The sequence below is a fragment of the Poecilia mexicana genome, unplaced genomic scaffold, assembly GCF_051168715.1.
Source record: "Poecilia mexicana isolate PSO_F unplaced genomic scaffold, ASM5116871v1 scaffold_15, whole genome shotgun sequence".
Lineage (NCBI taxonomy): Eukaryota > Metazoa > Chordata > Actinopteri > Cyprinodontiformes > Poeciliidae > Poecilia > Poecilia mexicana.
The window spans coordinates 9,340,530-9,366,089 of NW_028263384.1; the positions used below are offsets into that span (position 1 = coordinate 9,340,530).

Below are 25,560 nucleotides of genomic sequence, written 5' to 3' on the forward strand. Positions count from 1 at the left end.
AAATGTGTAATTTGTAAGTTGTACTAATTTAAAATTAGCTGGCATTTTGATTTTCTGCGCCTCCACCATCTTTACCTGTCATTTCTGTTTGCCACACCTGTTTAGCCGGGCTACCCTTTTTAGTGGCGCTCGTCGATGAGCAGCCATGGGTATTGTTTAATCCTTCAGTACCTAAGTTTTAGATATTTTTGATTAATTGTACGCAGTTCTTTAAATGTCCTGTGAGTAAATATTTTTGCCTATTTATCCATAACAACTGGAACTTTCAATATCTAGCAAGTTATTTTTGCAATTTACCGTCTATTAAAAGAGCGCCCCTCAGATTAATTTCATTCCCTGCTACGAAGGAGGTGAAATTACCGTAATAACTTGATTTTGGCTGGAAAGCGCAACATTTCCCCTTTCAGAAACAGTTGGAATTTTTCTGATAGCGCAACGTGTGGCGGGATTACGGTACTGCAAATTTGGCTGCACCGTTTGGTCTGTATTGTTTAACAATTACACATTTACGGCATTAATAACCCCCTGAAATAAATGGATAGAAAGTGTTTTTTGAAAGTGTAGATTGTCTCATCGCTAATGGATACATTTTAATAGATGCATTAAACCTGAAAACCGATGGGTGTAAATTTTATCCCCAAACGGGCGTCTGCTTTTCACACCTGCTGTTCCGATCCACTCACACCTTTATTTAACGTGTGCGTCCACAAATCAATGCGACATCCCTGGTTCCTCTGCAGAGCGTCGTAGTGAAGACTTGAACACTAAAACAATGTCTAAGTTGGTATAAAGTTGGTTCCAAAAGTTAGACGCAGCCCATCAGCTCCACTTTGGCTTCACAACGTTATCTGGAGTTGCACTATTTGCTCAGCGATGCCTAGTGAAAAATGTTGCTCTACAGCATTAATTTCACATCTGTGAACTCCATCATGACTTCCTGGCGTTTCCTTTTTTGAAATTCAAATGTAAGCATCAAAAGTTGCGTCAACTAAAGCCCATAAAGTCTTGTTTGTGAAACCTGAAAAGCGACAAAACTTTAATGTCATTTCATATTTGTATCTTAATGATCCGAGTGGTGCAAAACAATCAAGCACGGAGATCAAGTCCCGTCTACTGAGAAGCTCGGATTTAAGTCTTGGGAGTGATGTGGAAATGTAAATTTAGGTTTTAATTACTCTCTGCTTGTTACTGCAGGATTTCCATGCTGTTGTAGAGGGAAGAAACGCTCCATCACAGAGCAATGAGCATATTTATTAGATCATATAATCCTCTGGGAAAGGAGAATTTATTGCCTGTGTTAATTTTCAGAGTTTGAAGCAACCACATCTAATGATTGTGCATAAAAAGAAATGAAGTGGCTGAGGCAAGCACCCCGTAATTTACACTTCTTGAATAACATTTCTGTCAACAAGATACTTTTAATTTTTTTCTTTCTTTTTTTTCAGTGACTAGCAGCTAAAATAAATGTCTTTTATGGTAACGCTAAACATTTACTGGCACCTCTAACTTTGTTGGGACAAGGTTGTTTTTTTTTTTTGACTTAATTTTTTTTTCTCTATATCATTTTTTTCAACGTCTATATTTCATTTTTGTATGCATTTGTTTATTTATTTATTTATTTTACCACATTTTACAACTTGTATAGTATAAAACCTTTTTGTAAAAGGCTCTTTATGAAAAATCGTTTCCAATTATTTCTCATCCTCTCCTTATTTAACACTGCCTCGTTTTGCCTCGTTTTCCTTTCAGTTTCCGTCCCCAGAGTGGGACACGGTGACCCCCGAGGCCAAGAATCTGATCAATCAGATGCTGACCATTAACCCTGCCAAAAGAATCACTGCTGACCAGGCCCTCAAGCATCCCTGGGTCTGCGTAAGTCACACTTTTACATCCGAGGAAATACCTCCAGGAGCTTTAGCTCTATTTTTTTATTTTATATATATATATTTTTTTGAGTGATTGGGAAAAACAGGAAATGTATTTCTCTATAATAAGAAAGAAATCTGTTCAATGATTTTCAGTCTACTGTACAAGATTGATTCAGATCTTATTTAACAGATGAGGACTTTTTTTGAGTCATTCAGAGATTATAAATCTGAGCAAATAAAAAAATCACACGTGGAGTTCCTCAGGGTCCTGTTCTCGTGCCACCAGCTCAGAACATCGCTTGCATGTAACTGTGCTGACGACTCTCAACTTTATATTTTTCACCACGGTCTATTTATGTTACTAAAACAAGAATTTCCCAGTGTCACTGGGTGACCGTTTCCCCAGATGTGTTGGTGAAAAGCTAAAAACGGGAGCAAAAATCTCGAATGCCATTCGTGGCGATCCATTTACACAACGTCGCCACGATAGTTGTGCGTTTATTTGGCCAGAATGCAGTCTTATTTTTTCTTTTCTTTTTTTCTTTTTTATTTCCATGAAGTCACAGAAGTTACTGTTTGTATCTAAGGGATGTTTTTCATGAAGGTAAATGAGTGTAATAACGCTACTTCTCTACGCGCAGCAACGCTCCACTGTTGCCTCCATGATGCATCGTCAAGAAACCGTTGAATGTCTGCGCAAGTTCAACGCCAGGAGAAAACTTAAGGCGAGTGTTGAGATGATTAAAGGTCCTCAGATATATAAACACCTACAAGGTATGACATTTTATTTATTTATTTTTTTGATTGTCTTGAATACAGGGAGCTATCCTCACAACAATGCTGGTATCCAGGAACTTTTCAGGTGAGCTCGGCGCTTTCGTTTTAAAACTATACCCGCGTTAAAACAGCCGCAAACCTCGTATCGATTATACACGGCAAATGAGACGTCAGCATTGCTCTGCTGCTGCTGTCTTCCTCCTCTTGACGGCACAGTTTCCGTTTCACACGGTATGCTTAGGTTTCGTCACGGTAAACAGTTCGATCACTGAGAGCTCAGGCTGTGTTTGAATGATGGCCTGGCAGGCCGACGCGCTAATGCTATCGACTATGTGTTTACATGCTTTCACGCGAGCAACGCGGCTCCAGCGGATTACTGTCAACCACGAGATGGAAGACAACAGACTCGATGCATTTCCGCATCACTTAAAGTTTTTTTTTTTTTTTTTCCCCCATATAAGGAAATAATCAGATTATGTAATTAAACTCTGAGTGTTTTATTCCATTTGCTGCTTCACTTCCAATTGAAGAGAGTGGAGTATTGCAGTGAAACTTGGAAAATGTTGAAATTCAATAATCGCTCTGCGCGATGAAATGCATTATGGTAGAAAGTGAAGTGGTGCTCAGAGGTTTACATAGAGAAAGTACCTAAACACCCCTGATCAAGAGTTTGCCTTGAGGGGAGGGATGTGAACAGTAACGTGATTGGTTTGCTTTCTAGCTTCCAGCCAGATGCTTGCATTTTTTTTATTATCAAAGAATCAGCAGGACAATGTAATTAAAATTAATCTAAAAACAACAAAAAAGGTGATAACTGCTATTTATTGGCACATACACACATAAAAATGTCTGAATCAACGTTGCTTGGAGCGATTACCTTCGTCCAAAATAAGTGATGTACCTGGACGTTCCACCGTGATATTATGATGAAATAGTTTAGTGTCCAAGCCCGGTTCGACCCGAAACCGGGTCGTACGCCTGAGCTCGACAAAATGTATTATCTTAATTAAGATTTTACCGCTTTCGTTTTTAGACCACCATCTAAGTAAGCAGTGTAACCTCTCCTGTTTTCAGCTTTTGCTTAACGTCTTCCAGCTCCGTCTCGTTGCTTGTTGTAACCGCAGCGTGAGTCGAGGGCAAATATTGTAGGATTCTGAAATGCGCCACAGAAGCCCTGGACATCAAGTAAATCGGTTTGTTTTTTTTCCCCCAACCTGAACTTTGGGTCAGGCTATCTCTGTCTCCTAACCTCAGATTTAGGAACATCTTACATAATAACTGGAGGCTTTTTGCCTTCAACGCCAGGTTTTACCACACGACAGGATGACGTAGGTGGAAGGCTTCAAGCCAATCAGAGTCGTCTGGGTAGTTTCTGTTTTCACTGCGACTTAAAAAGAGACAACGCAATACAGAGTTTCACGTCAAAACGGCTCCGCCAAACAACTAATCGTGAGCGAAAGAAAACTTTTGTATCATTCACGTTCTCTGGGGGAAATAAATGTGGTGAAAATTAGACGTTTTGCCAGGCTTGTGTAAACTTCCGAGCACAACTGTAACTGGAGGAATCCCCCTCTCTGTCCGATAGTGGGACGGCAGCACACCAGCCCTGCCGCCACCACCAGCACGGCAGCAATGGCTCAGGAAGGTACGTCTGCTAGAAGCGGGTGTGCGATTCGTATTCGGACTGCCGGCATGCGGCTGCTTGAAACCCCCCCACCCCCCTCCAAACCCCTGGCCTCCGCCTGCTGCCTGCACGCTGATGCACTGTGGTCATCACAGCACAGAGGCGTCTCTCTCACACACTCAAACACGAGCTCATCAATGGAAAAGCGCAGATTGAAGTTTGGCTCTTGACCTTTTGGGTCTCCTGCTGCTGCTCTTGACGCTCTAATGAGTGCTCCTCCATTCCTGGTCAGGATGTTTTCATTTCCTGCACAGAATCCGGCGGTGGTTTACCTGAAGTCCCCTTTATCCCCCCCCCCTCCTCTCCTTCCCACCCTCAGCATGACCCTGTGTCCTCCTTCCAGCTGCCGCCTATCGAAGCCACAGCTCTGCATTAACGCAAGGGATGCTGCTGCGCTCTTTCACCCTAACGCCTTTTATATTTCAAACATAACTAAAAACATGAGCGGTTTTGACTCATTTGAGAACCGACACCTGCCTGCCTGCTTGCTGCCACCTTCCTTCAGCATGGCTCTGGCAGCCAAGCATGTTTCCCAACTTGAGGACTTTCAGTTTGGCATCCCGCATGGAAAACTGGATGAACAGAATGCAAAGTGTTTCTCCTGTCGGCCGTTTTTCTTTGGTCGTCTCTGCTCTTCTGCCTGCTTTCTTGTTTACGTTTGGTGGGCTAAGCTAAAACGGAGCCTGGCGGTGTCTGTGTGCTTCGAGCAAAGCGCTTCTGTCGTCATCAGAAGGAAAAAAGACACAAAAAAAAAACAGGCGGGAGATTTGTGTCAACTCATGGAAAATTGCATAGTGCGAGTAAAACAGCGCAAAACAATGCATAAGTGTGCGGTAGAAGAGAAAGAACACATAGTTTTTAGATTATTTTCAAATGAAAAAAATCTGAAAAGTGTGGCGTGCTTTTTGTGTTCAGCCCCCTTTGTGGAACCACGATACAATCACAGAGATGCAGAAATTCTTACCCAGAACCTTTGCAAAATAGTTCAATAAAATAAAATGAAAGCTAATTTCATCATAGATTCTCAAATAAATTTCTGTTTGGACTTTGACTGGGCCATTCTAGCACATGAATATGCGTTCTATGGTAGCTCTTCCTGTATTTTTAAGGTTGAACCATATCGTTTCCAGTCGTTTGCAGCTTCCAGCAGGTTTTCTACCGGGATTCTTATCAAAGTTTCCAAACCTACCAAATAAAAGCACCACCGTAGCATGATGCTGCCACCACCAAGCTTAACCACGGTGGCAGTGGGCTCAGGTTGAGGTGCAGCGTTAAATTTCCACCATGTTTTTTTTTTTTCCCAGAGGTACTACAGCTGTTTGCTGTTTGTCTTGTGGCAAACTGCAACAGCATTTTTAGTTGTTTTTTTTGTTTCTTTTTTTTAACAATTCCTTTCAACGCTTCTCCTAAAAGATTTGTGGAGGGAACATAACAGATTCCCTGAAACCGGAGCACCGAATCTCTGCTGCCCTTCTGGAGTTACCAGGGGCCTCTCGGCTGCTTCTCTGAATGACGCTGTTCCTGCCTGGCCTGTCACTTCAGCTGCCAACAGCTGAAGTTTTTTTTTTTTTTTTTTTTTTTTCAGATGACGATTCGTACAGTATTCAGTGAGAAACCCATAACCTGCTGGAGTATTAATAACCAGACCTGACATGAAATCACCCACAGGTGCAGTCTTTGTTTTGCTAATAAGCCGAATATATGCACTCCACACTTTTCTGATAATAGCAGGCTTCCCCCATTAGCTCTGATGAATCATGTATTTAAATATATATATATATATATATATATATATATATATATATATATATATATATATATATATATATATATATATATATATATATATATATAATGTGATCAATCACAGTTTTTGAATCGAGGTCAGATTCGTGTTGAAACTAAAGGCGCTCCGGAGGTTTCGTCCCTCCGCAGCGTTTTGCTGTGAAGACTTTGAAGTGGATGCTACTGCATGCTGCGCTGCATGAGCCAACCACTCGAGTGAAAATGGTCTCAGGAAGCTTTTTGAGTTGAAGTTGAAAGCCCGACTCTTCATCCCTGCAGTTCTCCCCTGTTTTGAGTTCAGATCTTAAGATGCAGATATTAAACGCGTCACTGTTTTTCTTTTTTCTTCTTCTCTGCTGCTCTTACCTCTTTGCGAACGGAAGGTAAGGGTGGCTCACCGGGACTGGACTAACACAAATACGGTTTTATGTTTCAGATTTATTTAAGGGCCGTGCGTTTTTGCATGCTTAGTTTGCATGTTGGTACCATTAAAAATTTACATAAAGTAACACGAGCACATCTGGTGGAGTTTGAAACTTTTTTTTTTTTTTTTGCTTCTTTCATGGACATGGCAAATTGAACCAGAAATTAGTTTATTTAAGGGTTTTCTTTCCAAATGTTCATGGTTCTTTGAGTTTATGATGGATTGAAAGATGATGCTTAGAGGTAGAATAAAAGCAGTATGAAAAAATAAAAGCTTAACAAATAGACCTTTAATGATCACTGCTGTATTTTTGGGGTTTCTGCTGAGCAAAAAAGAAAAATGTCTTTAAAGTTTCACAAAATGTTGCGATGGTTCAAAATATTTTAATCTGGTTGTAAATAATGGCCACTAATTATTGGAAACAGTTGGAATTTATAAACCGTGAGTTATAATTACAATAAAAATGTAAAAAAAAAAAAAAAAAAATCTTTAATTAGGAAAATGTTGTTTGCTATAACGCAATTTCATTACGTACATTTTAAGATGCAGAATCGACAGATGGAAATTTGCAAAATGAGTTAAAAACCTTGTAAAATCATCTCACAACTTTACTGATTAACTTTTCATTTTCATCGAAAAGTTAAAAAGAAGGAGAAAAAAAGTGGCAGATTAATAAAAAAAAATGGGCTTAAAGTACATTTAGTGAGACTGTTACTGCCTCCTGTAAGAAAACCTTAAAAATGTATATTTAAAGATTCTTAAAAAAAGTGATTAAACTTCTAAATTGACGCACAGGAACCTTTCCGTTCTCGTATTTTGTTTCGCTGTCGTCTGCCTGTCGTGATCCTCCCTCAAAGCATCTTTAATTAGTCTGATTGCCCCCTGCGGCGCGGCTGTCATGCCGTTTGGTGTAATCATCCTTCCCGCGGCGTCCTCGCTGATGTAAAAGGTGAACGCGACGTGAACTTTTCGTGTCTTCGGCTTCGTCTTGCTGTCTCTCACTGTCCTCGTCTCCTTGTCCTACTTTCTTTCAGCGTGCAAAACCTTGCTAAACAAAAAGTCGGATGGCGTGAAGGTAAGTTCTCTGAGCCCCGTTGGGGCGCGCAGTGATTTACTCCTGATTTGAATCTGTAATTTTCAGAAATGTGTCTTTATATTGTGTATTTTTAGGGCTTGGTCTCTTTATGTAGAGTTAGTTGCTCAGTTTTTGTTGTTGTGTTTAGGTTTAGAATTGAACCAGAATTTACAAAATCTCTCATGTTGACTGAGAGTGAGAGTCGGTGCATGCGGTGAAGCGCCATGATCACCAGGGCCGGAATAAAACTCCTGCTACACACAGCGATTTAAACATTAGACACCCACCTCTCCCCTTCTGGACCCTCCCTACATCTGCTCTCTAATATTAACTCCCTGTATTTTTTTTATTTTTTATTTTTTTAGCTGATTCTCTTTTGATTTTTGTTTTTCTCCTATACAGCTTTAGTATTTCTCTGTCTCACGTTTTCACCTCTGTAAGCTTGTGCAGCTGTTTTGTTTTTCCTCTCTCCCCGGGATCAACCTGGCAGCTTCACTTTTTTTAACTGCTTCTGATGCTTCCCTTGTTTCCCGATGACTCCTTGCTTTGTTTTTGTTTTTTTCCTCCTCCTCCTTTCCATTGCCGTCTGTCAGAAAAGGAAGTCCAGCTCAAGTGTTTGTTTGATGGTGAGATCGCCTCTGTTGTTTTTTGTTTTTTTTTGTTGGGCCTTTTTTCTTCTTCTTCTCTCTTTTCTCTCTGTCTGGTTATCCTGCTTGCTTTTTTTATTTCTTTCCTTCTGGGGAAAGATGTTTCCGGTGTCTTTTTTTTCTTCTTCTTCTTCTTCTTCTTTTCTTTTCCTGTTGGATTTCCGACATCCAACATCTGTACGTCTCCCCCCCCTCCCTCCCTCTCTTCCACCATATTGGTCCCATGATGCCGTTTTAGCCACAGACAAACGGCACATGCCCAGACTGTGATTCTTCTGCTAACCACTAAAACTTAAATCCAAAAGCATCACAGATGTGAAACTTTTTCCCTGCTGCAAACTTTTCCACATCTTTACAGCCATGTCCCCCGTTGTCCCAGTATTTACATTTTGATTGTATCATCTTTGCGTTTTATGTCTGAGAATTCATCCTTCTCGTTTATTTTTTTTTTTTATTTGTCCTGTGAAAACAGCTGTCTTGGTCACCTGCGCAAAATAGTTGGAAAATGCTATACTTTTTCAGATTTAATTGAGCTTTTTGGGGCTTGTTCAGTGCATTTCTACAGTAAATTACAACCTTCAGTGCTTTTTACACACTGAAACACTCTAAATACAATAATTCAAAACTTGACGAACAGAATGTGTTGTAATTTCCTAACTTTCTGCTGAGTTATTACAGCAAACCTTTTCTAACTCAAATTTGGGAGTCACGGTGCTTAAACTCATTCAACTTGTCCTTTATGGATGTTTTTTTTGTGTGTGTGTGATTTTTGTCCTTTACTAACCTGAATGCAAACGAGGTCAACATTCAAAATGTTTAAAATGACAACCTAAAAAATGTCTTGAATTGCATTCAGAGGTCGCAAAATGATCCAAAAGGGCCACAAATGGGCCCGTGTGCCACACTTTGGACACCCCTGGTTTAAAATAATCTGAATGAGTCTTAGGAGGAAGTGTTGAGCACGAATGGTCCCTTTGTGAATGTTAGGAGCACTGCCTATTAAAATTGGATAGTCACTTTGTTCTTTTAACCCAGTAATAATTAATGTTGCTTTTCCTTTTCATAAACGAAAGCCATTAGATCATGTGCACTTTATTTTCTTTTTTGCATTTTGTTTAAAAAAAAAAAAAAAAATCAGTGAAACCATGATATTTTTCAGTCAAGGTCATACTGTCGCACCGCGCCTGACATAAACGCATCCCTCTCTGCGATTGAAGGGCCTTCATCAAGGCCTTTCACTGCATGCACAGACCTGCACTGGTTTATTATTAGCACCTTTATTTCGGATTCATAGATTTGTTTTTGTTGGTTTTTTGTTACCTGTGAGATGAACTCAACTTGTTTGAACATTTTTCTTTTTCTTTTATCCTTTAGTCCATCTAGCAGACGCCAAACTCTTTTTTTTTTCTGTAGGCAAAATAAAAATGTCTTAAAATATGTGTGCCTAGTAGTTACTATTCTACACTTTTTCCTCAACCTTTTATTAGTACCTTTCATTGTTTACAAATTACTGTTCAGTATAACCAAAATAAGTCAGAGGTAGATTCATAGCAGTGAGCAGCGGAGAAACGTTTGGCGCATCTCCTGCAGGGTTAGCGTATCGAGTGCATAGCTCAGCCGCGTTGTAGCTCTGTTCCTGTTTTCCTCCTTGTGGCTCCCGTTCGAGGCCGAACGCCTTTAGCGGGAGTCATTCTGTGTTGTGTTTCTCTGACCCCAGTCACAGGGAAACAGTAAAAACAGTGTAGTAAGCAGCAGCAGCACCAAAGACAGCAGCATGTCATCGTCCGCGCCAATGGTACCACATCTGTTTACGTTCACTTCCGTTGCTTTTCGTGAACTCATTTCATGTTTTCCTTCTGTTTAGTGTTTCGTTGCTCTGTGTCGCCCCCTGTGTTGAGTGAAACCTCCTCTGTCCGCGTCCTCCTCTGCCTTTCTTCCTAAAAAAAAAAACTAAAATCTGACAACTTGTGGTGTTGGTGGAGAATTGCACGGCTTCAACACTTGGACAGCTGCTCTGTTTCTCCTTGCTCATGTTTTACCCAAACCTCTTGCAGACACAAACATACACACATGCATACAGACAAATCACTTTCATTTTAAAGTTACAACAGATACTTTAGTTGAGTTCTCTCCAGCTCACCTGGGTGACTGTAGCGTAGGCCCAAAATGTGTAACCTGAGTGTTGCTACCAGTTTTGGCAAAATGTTTTTTTTTTTTTTTTTTGTTTTGTTTTTGGATTAAAACAATTTGTTAAGGAGGATTTCTGGGTACAACAGGAGCTTGATAAGTCGAGTGATGGATTAACTGCAGGAGGATGCAGCCCCTGTGTTTATTGATGAGATTTTAACACCAAAATGAAATAGAGTGGCTCTTGAACAAGAGAAATGGAGATTTTGCCATTTTGAGAAATTTGTAATTTGATAAAACTGAAATTAGTTTTTGTTTTGTCTTTACAACTAAAGAAAGCCGAGTCAGTTGCTTAAAGCACATTAGGAGTCTCTTATTCATGCTGTGTACAAACGTTTAAATTGTAGCAGACATTTAGTAGATGGTTTAAACTAGGGCTGTTGTAAACGAATATTTTAGTAATCGAGTAATCTATCGATTATTCTTACGATTAATCGAGTAATCGGATAAAAAAAAATTATAAAATGAAATATTGGTAAATCTGGCATAATACCGGTGTTACTATCAGATATCAATATCAGTCCAATTTTTCATATTTGAGCATCCCTAACAGTTGCTTTTTGTAGTTTAGAAAACTAACCTGTAACAATAATAGCTCACTTTCTGAGTTAACCAGAAGAAAAGTTATAGAAAAATCTGAAATTCTATTGAATTTAATAACAAAGAGGCAGGCTCACAAATATGCTTATAAAAAATGTCTACAATCCGGCTTTTAGTTTATGTATTCATCTTCAGTGAGTTTAATAGATTAATTAAACTCACCTTGCCACCTAACCTGTCACGCTTTGGGTTTGAAAATACGGGAAATGCCGTCTGGAGTGGGAGGAGAGGGCGAATGAACGAACATGGGGTGGAGGGGAGGAAATGGACCAGCGGACTGACGAACCGTTAGACCGGGGGACGAACACGGGGGAAGCAACACGGGATATTTACAACACCTTCACTGGTCACACTCAGAAACTCATCTACCAGCCATGTACGATGCGCTCCACCACCCGTTTCTTCAGACCGGGATATGAAATTTATTGTGCGGTTCGTCGGTAAAGCTACATTTACACGGTAAGCATCAGCTACTCAGCCGCCCGCCCTGTTCAGGCTATCCGCTCACCTCAGCGCTCTTCCCGCTGTTCGCTTTCAACCAGCAGCCCCGGAGGAGAAATGCTGCCGTATTCCAGGCATTCCCCAGTCATTTTAAGGATGCTTATTGGTTCCCCAAAAACGATAAAAAGTCGGGCATTATCATCAATCAATAAAATCCCCACGGGCCAATCTTGAAGATTGGACTTTATGCCACTGAGACTTAGCTTTTGTCAACAACTCAGAGGCGGAAGTGAGAGCTCCGCGCAACGCAAATGAAGTCCCGGCCGGAACATGGTGCGCTAACTAATAAAACATAAATTAACGAAGCTTCGAGGCACTAAATTTTCCTCGAGGAATTTTAGTAATCGAGGTACTCGAATCATTCGAGGAATCGTTTCAGCCCTAGTTTAAACAAACATTTGAGAGATTTTTCTTTTTTTTTTCTTTTTTTTAGCTTGGCCCTAAAATCTGCATTGCTTCAACAAGTTGATTCCCCTCTTAAGCAAATAACCTGAATACTGTTTCTTCACACTGTTGGTGATGTGAATGTTTTGGACCTGGCGAGTCTGACCGAGAATTTATGGGAGGAGCTAAAAATTAGGGTTATGGAAGAGAGTTCTCTCAAGCTCAAAGATTTAGGGTTCGTCGTCAGAGAAATTATCCAAATACCAGAGGAAACACGGAAAACATTCCTGGTTAAATAAAAATAATTTCAAACGTTAATATGACAGCGTTGGGAATTATTCTTTGAAAATTCAAAAATATTTTAAAATAATGAAATATCGTCTATTAGCGGTTAGCATAGTTAGCTTTGTTTCTCTGTTTATTTCCTAGAAATTAAGTCGGATTTCCAAAATGTTGCCAACATCTTCAAGTTTAAGGCTTTTTTTTCCTGATAGAGATTAAAAAATTAAAACAGTTAGCCTTCCTCTTAGCTCTTCAGAATCTTGCGTTATGTAGCCTGAAGGAATACTAGATGGAGAAAATATGATTCCCTGTTAAACAACTTTTTAAAAGCATCATTGATACTGAAAGTGACCACTTTGACTCTTTCTTTACCAACTACGTCCTTAAAGAACATGACTTCATACGATGAGTTCACTGATTAAAACAGCCGATCCAAAGTCAGGACTTTTAAAAAACATTATTTTAGTAAAATTTTAAGCAGTTCAAATACAATTCTAGTCAGCAACGTTACATGTGCAGCAAACCTCTAGAGGGTAAGATTGCCCACTGTACAGGTGTCCTTTCCCCGTTTCCTGTCCAAGCCTACGTTTCTTTAATCCCAAGTTAGCGAAGGGGCTGCATGTTCCCAGGTTGAGTCCGGTGCTAAATTAAACCACACACAAATGCAACTAATCTAGAATACTGTGTGTCGTGTGTTTCTTGAATCTCGGAGCGCTTGAACGTCTTTGTGCCGAATGTTTCTGTGGCCGAGGTCCAGACTGAGGAAGAGGAGTCGTCGCACAAACAGTGTGGGCATCAAACCGACGTGCAGATTTCTGATGCATCCTCACAGTTCAAGCAGGCTCAGTTTGCGGACCAATAAGTTTAGCTGGTGCAAGACGCTAAATTTTTATTATTTCACACTTCGCTGCCAGGAGGAAAAAGCAGACATTTAATTTAAGAGGAATGATGAACGAGGAGCTCGGTAAAGTGGTGCTCCTTGTGAATGAGCTTGAAGCTCTGCTGAGTGGAGATCTAGCCCTGCTCCGGAGGATGACCCTTCAAAATAAAACGACTTGTAAAGGAAGGGAGATGCAGCCGCATGTAGTTGGCGTTTTAGCTGCTGCTTCTGATCGTGAGCTTTCCAGTCGAAATGATGCCTTTGAATATCGATGGAACCGCACACGGTTCCAACAGCTTTCAGGTTATGAGTACGCTTCATGAAGTCTGCACTGCATGCATGTCTTACAGAATCCTCCTCCTCAGTCATGGCCTCGTTGGTGAATGTGTGTAGTTTTTGTTCATTTCTGTGCGTTTTGGAGACTCTATTGGCCACAGAATCGGTGCGGGGGAAAACGAACTCTGTGCCTCGACAATCTACCGTAAACGGTGTCTGTGCTGTTGCTCTTGTGCCCTGCTGTGTTTGTACTTGGGATTGTTTTGTATGTCTCTGTTTTTGTGGAATATGCTGTTATTCCGTGGCATCATCCATCCCCTCCCTGCATGGTAAAGTGTCTCCTGCCTCCCCCCAGGAAGCCCAGACAACTGTTGTACACAACCCAGCAGACGGCACCAAGGTAAGCCGCTCCTCCTCCGACCTAAAGCCACCAGCCCATGCCACTGATCAGAGTACGCATTGACAAAGAAAACATCTCAGACACCAAAACATGGAGATTTAATTGTGTTTTTGTGAAGCAAAATATATTTCTGCCTCTTTTGGATTAACTTAAATTGTTTGACGCTTTATTAAATTAATAATACGTTGTTAACGATATTTTGTTGTTTTTACAATCCAGTCTGCTTCGTTAAAATTGTAGTTTTCCTTTAGAAGGAAGCTGCGTAGGGTAATTATTAGTAGTTCATATCATGTATTAGATGGAGCTTAAATTGGAGAGCAGGGCCGATCAAGAGTAAATTTCTTAACTTCTCCCAGAGTCTAATATTTGCATACCTCATTAATTATACTAGACATTTGGTTACATGTAGGCCCTGATTGTTTTGCCCCTTGCTGTCACACTTTTTCTAGTTTTTAGGAGTTTGGTATCTTTTTCAGATATGAGAACGACAAACTATTGAGCTTAACTTAGAAACTATTTTTAAGGAGCCCCTTCTCCTTCACTTTTTATGTTTGTTTCACTCTACCATTTGAATTTCTAACTCATTTGAACTGCTCTTACTTGTCTGTCTGTAAATGATCTACTCAAAGAGAATTTAAGATTTGACTTGGATCATGGAAACTGTCCTGTGCTTGGTAGCAGCTAGCTTGGCAATATTGAACTATTAGCTTGACTGCACTACTTAAAATTGTAAGTGAAATTTGGATTTTAGAATATATGAACTGTTCATAAATGCTCCCCACAAGTTGGTATTTGACTTTTTTAGATCTTGGAAATGCTCTCTTCAATTAGCCCTGCTCTGTTAGCTTGACTTTGACCATTAGCTTTATTCCACCAGTTGAATATCTATTTTATTTTTCACACTGAAATTACAGTAAATGTCCATAAATATTCCACACAAGAAGAAGAATTCAAAATTTGCCTTTCATAGGTGTTATATATTCCTTTTTAGTGAGCCCTCTGCTAGCTAGCTTACCTTTACCTAAACCTTGTTAGCTCAACTTAACCTTTCAAATTTCAAATTTACTCTTCATACTGAGATTATTCTGAAAATCCAGCTATTAAGTAATCCATGCAACAGAATAAGAGTTTTTATTTTCCCACTAACCAGAAACATAGTTAAGCAAATATGAAAATCCAAATAAATGCTGTGAGATTCATCAACCGAGTAAAATAGTAAAAAAAAAAATAGAATCCTTAATGTAGACGCTACTTTATGAACTTCTAAAGAAAATACAAATGTCAGATTTATATAACATAACATAAAACATTATGTGAAAATCATCTTTAACAACATCAGACTTTACTAAAACATAAACCGTCTTCTTCTCAGATTAGTTCACAAGCTCGCAAAGTGTTACTCGAACAAGATATTCTTTATACTGACTCTATTCTCGCGTTGTCACCCGACATGCTCTTCCTCTTGAAGAGCGGTGACACGGCCGGCACACGGCCAGACATTACTTGCAATTTAAATTAATGATTAAAAATGAATCTGTCACGCTGCTGCCTTGGCGTGTGCGGGCGGCTCTGTGCGTGTCCCCTCGGCCGCCGCCTCGGCTGGTTTGTGCTCCTGGGAGGGAGACATCCACCCCTCCATCTGTCCGTCAGGTTGACTGTGTCCTCACAGGCAGTGTGTCCAGAGCTGTCCATCATGTCTCAGTCATAAAACTCAACATCAAAGAAAGACTTGCTTTTTTTCTCTCTCTCTCTCTTCCCCTCCTTCCTCCCACTCTCCTCTCGTCTTTTGTCCGTGTGTCTTTTTGTGTGAACCCTTCGTGTTTGACAGGGCTCCACAGAGAGCTGTAATAACGCCGAAGAGGAGGAGATGAAAGGTAGGAAAGGTACTTGTCCAACTTTCACGTTCTCCGCATGCTTCTTTCGGCTCACTTTATGGCATTTTCAGATCAGAGAGATGGAGAAAAAGAAAATGACAATTTGTTTCCTTCCTTTGTATTGAGGTAATGCATGACTGCAGGGTTGGTGTTTTAAGGCATCTGTCAACTCTTATTCCACAACAAAGAGCTTGGGTGAGGGCTGGGAGTCTTGAGGATTTTGTAGTGAGATGAGCATCACGGGAAAGATAAGTGTTGCATGTAAATGGTTTGCTTTTCTCTAAGAAAATAAAGTTGGGGGGGAGGGGGAAAGAAACCTCATTACCAAACAATACAACACTTCTACTCTTTATTTATGTATTTTTTGTGATAATTGAAAAATGTCAGACACTGAAAAATGCCAATGTTCCCATTAGTAAATGTTAGGACAGGAAAGATAGGTCCAAGTTTATCATATTGCAGTTACTTCAGGTGTTGGCACATTGAGTTTGCTATAAATTAATGCCACATGAAGAGTGTTTGTGATGTAAGCAGAATCAATGCAAAAATAAATTAAAAAACACAAATTCCTGAACATTGTCACCGAGTCTTCTTGAAGGATGATAAATATGTTCTCCCACTTTCTATCCATTTTTAAGGAAACTCTTCTCCATGAAAACGTGCCCCAAAGTGAATCAGGCTCCATAGAAACGCATAAATACATCTTAAATGGTCCAAATTACCAGCAGAGTTTCACATCATTGCATCCTTAAAGCTTAGCTGCGTTCCAAAAATTGGTCTGATGTCAACTTGCGAGAGATAAACGTGACATACATCACATAATGTTGGATATGATGTGGATTACTACTTAATTACAAAGCCGAGCTGGTTCAGAAATGAGAGAAGAAATTGTAGAATGCATCTCAAACATTTACATTCTGTCACCTTTCAAAGACAAACTTTGATTTACTGGCACATTTTGTGACGGACCAAGACACAATAGTGCTTAATTGTAAAAGGGGAGCTAAATGATACATAGTTGTTGAACAGAAAATGATTGGGAAATTGCAGGTTAGACAGATCTTGAGCCCAGGAATGGCTTGGTAGGTTTTTCAGTTGTTGATTCTCTACATTTCCAGGCGATTGTTTTTAAAATCTCCTCCTTAAAATGTCTCCACAACATTATCTAGGATCTTCACGATGTTCACTAATGCTCTCTAGCAAACCTCTGAGGCCTTCACAGAACTACTGTGTTTATAGTTGGACTCGATTGACCAATTGAGCGACTTCTGAAGTCGCCTAAATGGTATTGATATCCTAATTAATATTCTGGCAAGTGGTTGGCCTGGACTTTGCTTCGGGGTAACGGGGACTGAACAGAAATGCACAGCACACTTTTCTCTGATTTTCTGTAATGAAATGGACAATTTTGCTGACAAATTACAATTCTACACTGCTTTGCATGTCTGTTACACAAAATCTTAGTAAATACATTGGAGTTTGTGATTGTGACAAAATGTGAAAAGGTTCAAAGGAGGTGAATGCATTTGTAAAGCAGTGCAGTAATAATATTATTTAGTATTGTGTAATTTCCATTCCTTTCCATCCATCCTGTTTAAAACAAATGGGTAATTCCCGGATCTACAGGGAAACATCAAGGAAGGCCACTGTGAGTCAGCAGAGCCAAATGGGAACGTCCCACCTGTTTGTGTTTTGCAATGTGTTAACATTGTGTTTTCATTTTGTTCCCGGTCCAGATGAGGTGGTGTTGAGCGTTGCTGATGTTGTCAGCTTGCATGGTGCGTTGTGCTTGAAGTGTTGGTGGGATTTCGCAGTTTCCTTCTCGTTGTGTCATTTCAAATGACCAACTGGGATATTTATATCCTGCGGGCTTGCTTATTGTCTTCAGGCTGCCTGTCGGTGGACCATCTGTGTGTGTTTTGTGTGTTTGTCTTGACAAACAGCAGTGGCTGCTGGTACAGAGAGTTCAGGGACAGGGCAGAGCAGCAGACTGCATCTCCTCACCGTCCACCTGTAAGCCAGCAGGTTATTTTCTGTTCCAGTCTTCCTTCTACAGCCAACGTCGATTTTTCATCATTTACCCCGAATTCCTTTCTAAATGATTCACCGTTTAAAAAGGAAGTAAAGGAGCCTCCTTCCTTCTTTTTAATCTCAACCAAACTTGTTTCTGCTCCCTATCCTGCATTGCCATCTGCTGGCATAATGATATAACTGCAGTTTTCTGCTTCTCAATTTTCTTTTTAAATCCCTGTAAATATCGACTGTGTGCAATAAAGCTCAGAGGCCATTCATATAATTGGACCAAATGCACTTGATATGCGGTTGGTTCCCTGTAGGAAGCTGGAACCGGGCCCACGCCGGGGTCCGATCAATCAGACTTCAAGCTGCAGGCGAGTAAGTGACAGGAGGAGCGTTAAAGGGCCTGTGTGACGCCTTAGACAGCAGGCTGGAAATGGTTTGTTGGAGATTTATCTGCCTATTTTGCCTACGCCTGATGGAAGACTTTAAGGACAAACGTACATGTTAAGGTATTTTCTGCAGGAAAAGGTTTTCTTTTTTTAGTTCACTTTGCTCGTTTACTCCTTTGTAACAGCTCAGGGTATCCGCGCGTCCTTAAATTCATTCATCTAAAATTAAGGTCTTAAATTTTCAAGTTTGCCTTTAATAATATAATGGGAGTTTTAAAAATTTGTCTTGATGGGACGTTTTCATGTATTCAGTAATTTTATTCATGTAATTTTTCTGTCAGACAAAAGTTTAAGTTGCACTCAGACATTTTCTTTGCGTTCTGAGTCGAGACGGTTGAGGCTACTGCTAAGTAGCTACTAGCACACCTAGCCAGCTAGATTTTCTTGTCTGTCATGGGTTAGTGAAAATTTACAACCAGTTGGGCGGATGAAGTTTACCCAATTCTGTGTTGATATAGGTATTACATGTTCTCAACAGGGTAACTGTTTGGGTATTTTACGATCTCTTTTACCCACTTCCTGGTAGCTGAGTGTGCCTTGCCAAACTGAAGTGTGTTTGGTGTGTTTTGAAGTGGTTTTAAAGTCGAGGCGGAGCGGTGTGGTTTAACCTCCCAGGGGTGGCCAAGTCCAGTCCTCGAGAGCCACCATCCTGCAACTTTCAGATGCATCCCTGCTTCAACACACCTGAATCAAATGAATGGCTCGTTATCAGGCCTCTGTAGAGCTGATCCCGATCTTTTGGAGCAAGGATACTTCTAAAACTTGCAGGATGGTGGCTCTCGAGGACTGGACTTGGCCACCCCTGACGATTCCTGACTTTCTGTAACGTTTTCTGGTTGTGTGCCCCTCCTCCACCTGTTTCTGCTTCAGCTCGGAAACAAGAGATAATAAAGATGACGGAGCAGCTAATCGAAGCCATCAACAATGGAGATTTTGATGCTTACACGTACGTTTTTTTTTTTGTATCGATATGTCATTGCCTGGGCAACATGTGGAATAGATTTAGTTTTGGTTGGCTCTGTAGGTCAGTAAGTAGTGATTTGTCTTCCTGCAGGAGAATCTGTGATCCTGGACTGACTTCTTTTGAGCCAGAAGCTCTTGGAAACCTGGTGGAGGGCATGGACTTTCACAAATTCTACTTTGAGAATCGTAAGCTCCTCAAACTCTTTACCGTTTAGTGTTATACCTGGCATATATACAAAATCCTTTGTGAGGGGGGAAAAAAGCATGCATTTTTTCCCCCTTTGGTTGGTTCATGTCCCATAAACACGAGTCGATTTTAACATGCTACTTTCATCTTCCAGTTATTTCAACAAGCCACTTGCGTGTCTTTTACCAGAACTCCCCGTTTTTCAGAAACCACCTACATCGGGTTTGCTCCTTTTGTGTTGTTGCAGTTCTGAGTAAAAACAGCAAACCGGTCCACACCACCATCCTCAACCCCCACGTGCATCTGATCGGCGAGGACGCCGCCTGCATCGCCTACATCCGCCTGACGCAGTACATGGACAGCCAGGGGCGGCCTCGGTCCTGCCAATCGGAAGAGACCCGCGTGTGGCATCGGCGCGACGCCAAGTGGCTGAACGTTCACTTCCACTGTTCAGGAGCACCGGCTGCACCGCTGCAGTGAACGGACAGCCCAGGCCCAGGTGAGGCAGCAGCGGCACAGAGAGGGGTTCAGCACCTGGTTTATGTCGCGTTTGACCACCATGATGAGCAGGGAGCCTAGAAACCACTAAGCCTGTGCAGGTGTGTTCAGGCCTCCTGTCACCGTCGTCCTTTGCTATTGTGCAGCCACACGAATTACCTGTGAATCCTGGCAAAGTTTCATTTATTTACTTCCGATTTTTTTTTTTTCAATCAAATTTTGCGTTTTTCATAATTAAATTTTTGGGAAATCTGAATTCTTTTGTTAAAGATGCACACCTCTTGGGTTTACGTAGTTCAGTGATGTCGGCACGCTCAGGGCGGCCATCTTGTTTGAGAAGCACGTTTTTACGGCTTTTGCTTATTTAGACTGAAGTCGACTCAACAACAGAGTTCTAGTGCTGAGCTATGATTTTTATTTTCTTTTAATTGTGAGAAAAAGTTAGAATATTACCAGAACATTATGAGAGTTAAATAGTAATTTTATGAGAACTCCAACATGAAAAATAGAGAATAAAATGTGGAATGTTGAGCACCTTGTGAAGATATACTTTATCTGTTTTACAGATAAGGTAATACTTCATTGCTTAACACGTCATCAAATTATTACCAGGAGCAGGATATTTTTTTTTCTTGTAGGAAAGAAACAAACAAAAAAAATAAGATTTTAAATTAGATCTGGTATGGAAAAAAATGAGAAATTTTATGTTCAAGTCGTGTTTTCTGTGTGCGACACAAACTCCCACAAAATCTACCACATCTATGCAAAATACTCCTCGCACTGACCTGCAAATATGAACAGCACACATTCGCAAAATGTTTGCCTTTCACTCCACTCTACGTTTCACTACATAGTTTGACAAGCGTGCTGTGAGCTAGCTGCGCAGAGACTTAACTTTTTTAATTTTTTTTTTTTTCCCTCTCCAGGTTTGCCTGAACTTTAAAGCTACTTTTCTCTCCCTCCGAGGTCGGAGTGGAGCCTGGATCCTGGCTGGGACGAGGCTGCACGGGATACTCAAAAGTGGGGAAAATATTACAATTTTTGAAAAGTAACAAAGAAAACAAAACAAAAAAAATCCCACGTTAAAAATAAAAAAAAGTTTCAAAAGCTTGAATGACCAACACCAACCAATCCATCCCTTACTAGATGATGATGATGAGGGGCTCAGCTGTTGGGGGGGCCCTGCCTTGCAGACGGTGCATGCTTCTGATGGCTACACAGGGGTGATGCTGTCCTTGTTCTCCCACTGCTTTTTTTTTTTTTCCTTCTCCCTCCTCCCCAGGTCTTGGATTTGTTTGAGTGTTAGAAATATAAATATTCATCACCACTTCGAAAGATTTCCTGGGGCAGCGGGAATGTTTGGAATGATGTGGTCACTTTGGGCCGAAGCAGAGCAGCTAAGTGCTTACTTTAACGCAAGTATTGTTTGTGTTTGAGTTAACTGGGATATGGATGTGCTGGTAAGGTTCATGGGAATGAGTGACTAACATGTGCTTAATGTCAGGTTGGTTTAGGAGTCGGGTTTTAGCCCCTGCAGTGTTTTAACTCCTCATGTTACCGAAGGGACCTTTTAGTTTGTTTTTTGTTTGTTTTCTTTTTATATGTTGAGAGCTTGTCACTTTCTAGTTGAGGGTTAATTTTTTTTAAAGCATTCTGGGTTGACTTTTTTTTTTTTTTTTTTTTTAAGAAAAATGGGTTTTATTTAATAGAACTGTCTATAAAGAGATATTTATATTGAGGAACCTAGGGGAAATTAATTACTTTGTGGATGTAGGAAGGGAACTTGTGCAGGAGATTTTTATTTTATTTTATTTTAAATTCAAGCTGTAAATACAAAAAGATATTGCCACACAACATGCATGCGCACACACACGCTCACAGTGGCCCTCCCTCCCCCCTGCTCCTTAAAGGTCAAGCTTTTTTAGATGCGTCGTTTGAGGGCCGGCTGTCCTGAAGTTGCAGAAGGACTCCCCCCATCTGTTTGGTCTGCAACGATTCAATCCAAACACAAGGTGGGAGCGTTGGCGAAAATCTGAACCTTGCCTTAAAATGTCCAAATCTGAACGTCAAGTAGGCGTCGTGGACGCTCTCTTGGTTTCATGTTTGTGTGTTTTTAAAGGTAAAGCATGATTTCTCCAGCTAGCCATTGGCCTGTACTGTTTTTTTTTTTGTTGTTTTTTTTGTTTGCACACTTAGACTCGATCCTGTTGCTCTTCTGAAGGAGTGAACCTTTCTGCAACTCCAGGTTACGCTTGCCAAAAAAAAGTCTCACCGCCTCACTCTACCTCTGCCCCCTCTTCTTCCATCGTTGACCTTCACCAAGCGGTCCCGTTGCCGTCGTAACGCCACATGACGTAGTCGAACCCGTCTCTCTTTTTTTTTTGTTTGGTCGTGTTCTAAACTGTATGTCGTCAGTCTTGGCTCGTTGTACTTCGGTGTGAAGTCCTGCTAACGTAAAACGGGTTGCAGCAGAGGGATTTGATGGGAAGAGGACTACAATCAGGACCTTCACTGACGCTAATCAGAGGGATCTGGAACTTTTTTTTTTTTTTTTTGAAATCGGTCTGTTCTAAATGTTGTGGTCATAAATGTTTCAATGTTTGCATTTCAATGTTTCTAGGTTGAAAATAAAAGGAGCAGGTGACTTTTTAAACGATACGGAAAAGTCGTTATATGAACTGTTGTCTCCAGTCTGGATCACAGCATGACAGAAGCACACGAGATCAAAGATTCCCTCATCGGGGGGGAGGAGGACAAGAACGCACGTTTGTGTGTGTGTGTGTGTCTGTGTTTGTTCCACGGTGTCGTCTGAACTTTGTGTGACCCTGTACCAGCAAATGAGCAAGGCTTGTTGAGTGTCTGTCCTGCGCCAGGCTGCTCCACGGTAACTCGCGCTATAAATCGGCTGACGCTTCTGACCACGACGTTGTGTGTGTGGTCGAGCGAACTTTTAAGAAAAGAGTCTGTGAGCCTCGCCTTGTTGTACAAACTGCCTGTGCTTCTGTTCGATCGACGTATCCGAGATGCCATGAAAACTTGTGTCCACTCCTCCACCCTTTTGCACCACCACGCTTTGTAAATCTGAATCTGTGATGTTTTTTATGCTTCCGAGTAACTTGTTTGTGCTGTGGGCACCGGCCTGGTTGTGTGTTGATGCCACCAATCTGAAAATGTATTTTTTTATTTTGATAATTGTATGTGGGTGAATCCCCATACACCAATGGGAAGATTGAAACGAGGGGGGTAATAAAATAAAAAATAAGAGGAAGGTTCAAGCACATTTAAGAGGCTAGCTGTAGAGTTGAGGGGTGTACTATGAAGCAATAAGCAATGCATTTGAAAACTGAGCGTAATGAAACATAAAGGTCATCACATTCACATGTACAGGTTTTGGATTAAAGTTATGTTGTGACCAGCTAATGAGTAAAAGTCAAATTTAAATGTTAGACCATGCTGAATATGTACACAATTAGTGATGGTAAATTACAAGCATCAGTCAGGGCAGACAAATGTTAGTTATTTTAGCTAATGTTTCAATCCTTAGAATAAAATATTCAAAGCGGTCAAGTAAAACTGATTTAGCAAATTATAGATGTGCTGAGGAACTTCAGATGAGATTAACAGCTGTAGATTCATATCCATCAGACAAAGCTGAGCAGTGGCGGTACATGCTGCAGTTTCATCTTTAATTGCTGATGTGATTTATTTTTTTCTTTTCACTAAAAGGCAGAAATAGTCTGAAATTTACTCTGGTCAGACTTGTAGCTCACAATGATTAAATTAAGAAACTTGTCAAATGAAAACATTGCCGAGTGATGGCTTTACCCTAAATTCAATGATGCCGTGGTTAATTTTATTTTTTTTTCTTTGATGTTTTACTTGTGATCTAACTGTACTTGTCAGATTCTGCTTTTGCTAACCGTCGCTAGTAAGCATGCAAGATCGATATCTCAACATGGTCGCCATCGACTTTAGTAAAGTAATCATGTACTTAAGTGCATATCGGCTGATGGTTTGCAGTGACGGGGAACACATGCGAAAGCAAAAGACAATACAAAATATTTTCTTATCCAGTAAAACCTTATGTTCACAAACATCACAGTCACCTTGATGGTCAGACTGTTGACTCCCTTCTTGAAATATACTTTGCAGCTGTGCCATGAGCCATTTTGTCCCCCCTTCCCTTTTTGTATTTAAAAATAAGACTAAAATGTAATGTTGAACCATTTCTGAGCGATGAGGCTACTTGCTCTAAAATATTTGCCTTTCATTGTCCATTTGCTGATTGTACAGCTAAAACGGCACAAATAAGAGTCTGTTTACGCTAATGCAAAGTTTCAAGAACCTTAGAAGTTCTTCTGGCTTTAAAAAGATCATGACAAACATGAATTCAACAGAAATGGGCAGAGTTGTGGATGCACTTATCGTCGACAGATGGATGGTCGGTCTGGTTTTGTCTTTCACTGAATTTTCATTTTTATGGCTTTTTTTTTTCCACGCATGTTCAGATTTCCTGTCAAAAATATTGATGCCTCACAGTCGGTGCTTAAACCTGAAACTGAAAGCCGCAGCACTATGAAACATTTGTTAGTCTTTTCCTGTCAGTTAAAACAGTCTGGCTGTATGAAACCTGCTTCGTAGTACATCGCTGAACCAGTATAAGGTGAGACACCATTTGTCAAAGTATTTAGAACAACCTCAGTCTTTTACACCAACTTTACATCGTTGAAGTTACTAAAATAAAATCCACAGTAGTCCAAAATATTAGGAAAACTTTTTCCTTTTGGGGCATATGTAAGATTACTACTACATACTAAATTATAGCAAGTTTATCCCTTAATCTTTAATTACACAAATGATTTAAAAAATATAAGTGGTGTTTACCCTTTGAGTTTCCCCTCTACTGATTTCATGCAAGTGGGAGAGGGAAAATGAGACGGTATCTAAAATACAAAAAGATATCAAAGCACAAAAATCAAAAGTAAAGCTTGATTTTGACGGTACCTTGTAAGTTTGCCTGCCTAACTCCAGAAACCAACAGGATGAGACAAGATGGTGAAAGTGCACCTGGCAATTCCAGGGTTTTAATATTTAAACTGTCAGACCTTTACAAGGTTCGTCATCATGTAACTAACCTCCACATGCACAAATCCATCCACCGTAGTTTTCTCCATGTCGTTATCTAGCAAATATGAAGCCAAACATGAAGGGTATGTGAAAGAAAGCATGCACGCCTGAGAATTTTAAAGGTCTTACTTTTCCATTTTTAAAAAACGTCAAAGTTCAAACTGGTTCAAATACTTTGGCAAATGCTGAACATGCTTTCTTCAAAACTGTAAAGTGAAATCTGGGAATACATGCTACAAACATCTTGGGGGTGGAGGCTTTAGAGTAAAAAGGAAAAAAAAGAAAAACCTGAACACTATATGCAGTTTTACAAATGGAACAAATATGCATGTACGTCTACTTTCTGGTAATTTTTCACTGTTGACTTGATAAAGAAATGGAAATTTATTTGCATCCACCAAGTTATGAAATGGTTGTCTGAGATATATATATATATAAACATAAAAGTGTTATTCCACATAAAAAAATCATTAAAGATTAGCTGAAGCCTTAGCTTGATTGTGCTCCTTTTAAAGTCAATACATTGCATTGTGACCTTACAAAAAGAAGGGGCTACATGTGTCTAAATTCAAATGGATGCTGGATTTTTTTGCATGACTAAAATAAAATCCTACAACAACAAAAAAAATGGTTTCTTGTTTTGACTTAAGAAATAAAGTAACCAAAAGATATT

General features: G+C 40.3%; 1 protein-coding gene across 1 annotated transcript in view; it reads left to right on the top strand.

Annotated features, from left to right (window-relative positions):
* The window catches only part of camk2g2 (calcium/calmodulin-dependent protein kinase (CaM kinase) II gamma 2), a 63,935-nt gene extending 38,420 nt beyond the window's left edge, over positions 1 to 25,515 (top strand). The window contains exons 10-21 of the mRNA XM_014970087.2: positions 1,750 to 1,872; positions 2,510 to 2,593; positions 2,688 to 2,730; positions 4,231 to 4,290; positions 7,573 to 7,613; positions 9,978 to 10,055; positions 13,726 to 13,770; positions 15,599 to 15,644; positions 18,983 to 19,058; positions 19,167 to 19,261; positions 19,510 to 19,761; positions 20,687 to 25,515. Coding sequence (XP_014825573.1) covers positions 1,750 to 1,872; positions 2,510 to 2,593; positions 2,688 to 2,730; positions 4,231 to 4,290; positions 7,573 to 7,613; positions 9,978 to 10,055; positions 13,726 to 13,770; positions 15,599 to 15,644; positions 18,983 to 19,058; positions 19,167 to 19,261; positions 19,510 to 19,742 — 924 coding nt within the window. The 3' untranslated portion in view covers positions 19,743 to 19,761; positions 20,687 to 25,515. The remainder of the gene's footprint in view (positions 1 to 1,749; positions 1,873 to 2,509; positions 2,594 to 2,687; positions 2,731 to 4,230; positions 4,291 to 7,572; positions 7,614 to 9,977; positions 10,056 to 13,725; positions 13,771 to 15,598; positions 15,645 to 18,982; positions 19,059 to 19,166; positions 19,262 to 19,509; positions 19,762 to 20,686) is intronic.
* Positions 25,516 to 25,560: the final 45 nt, after the last annotated feature.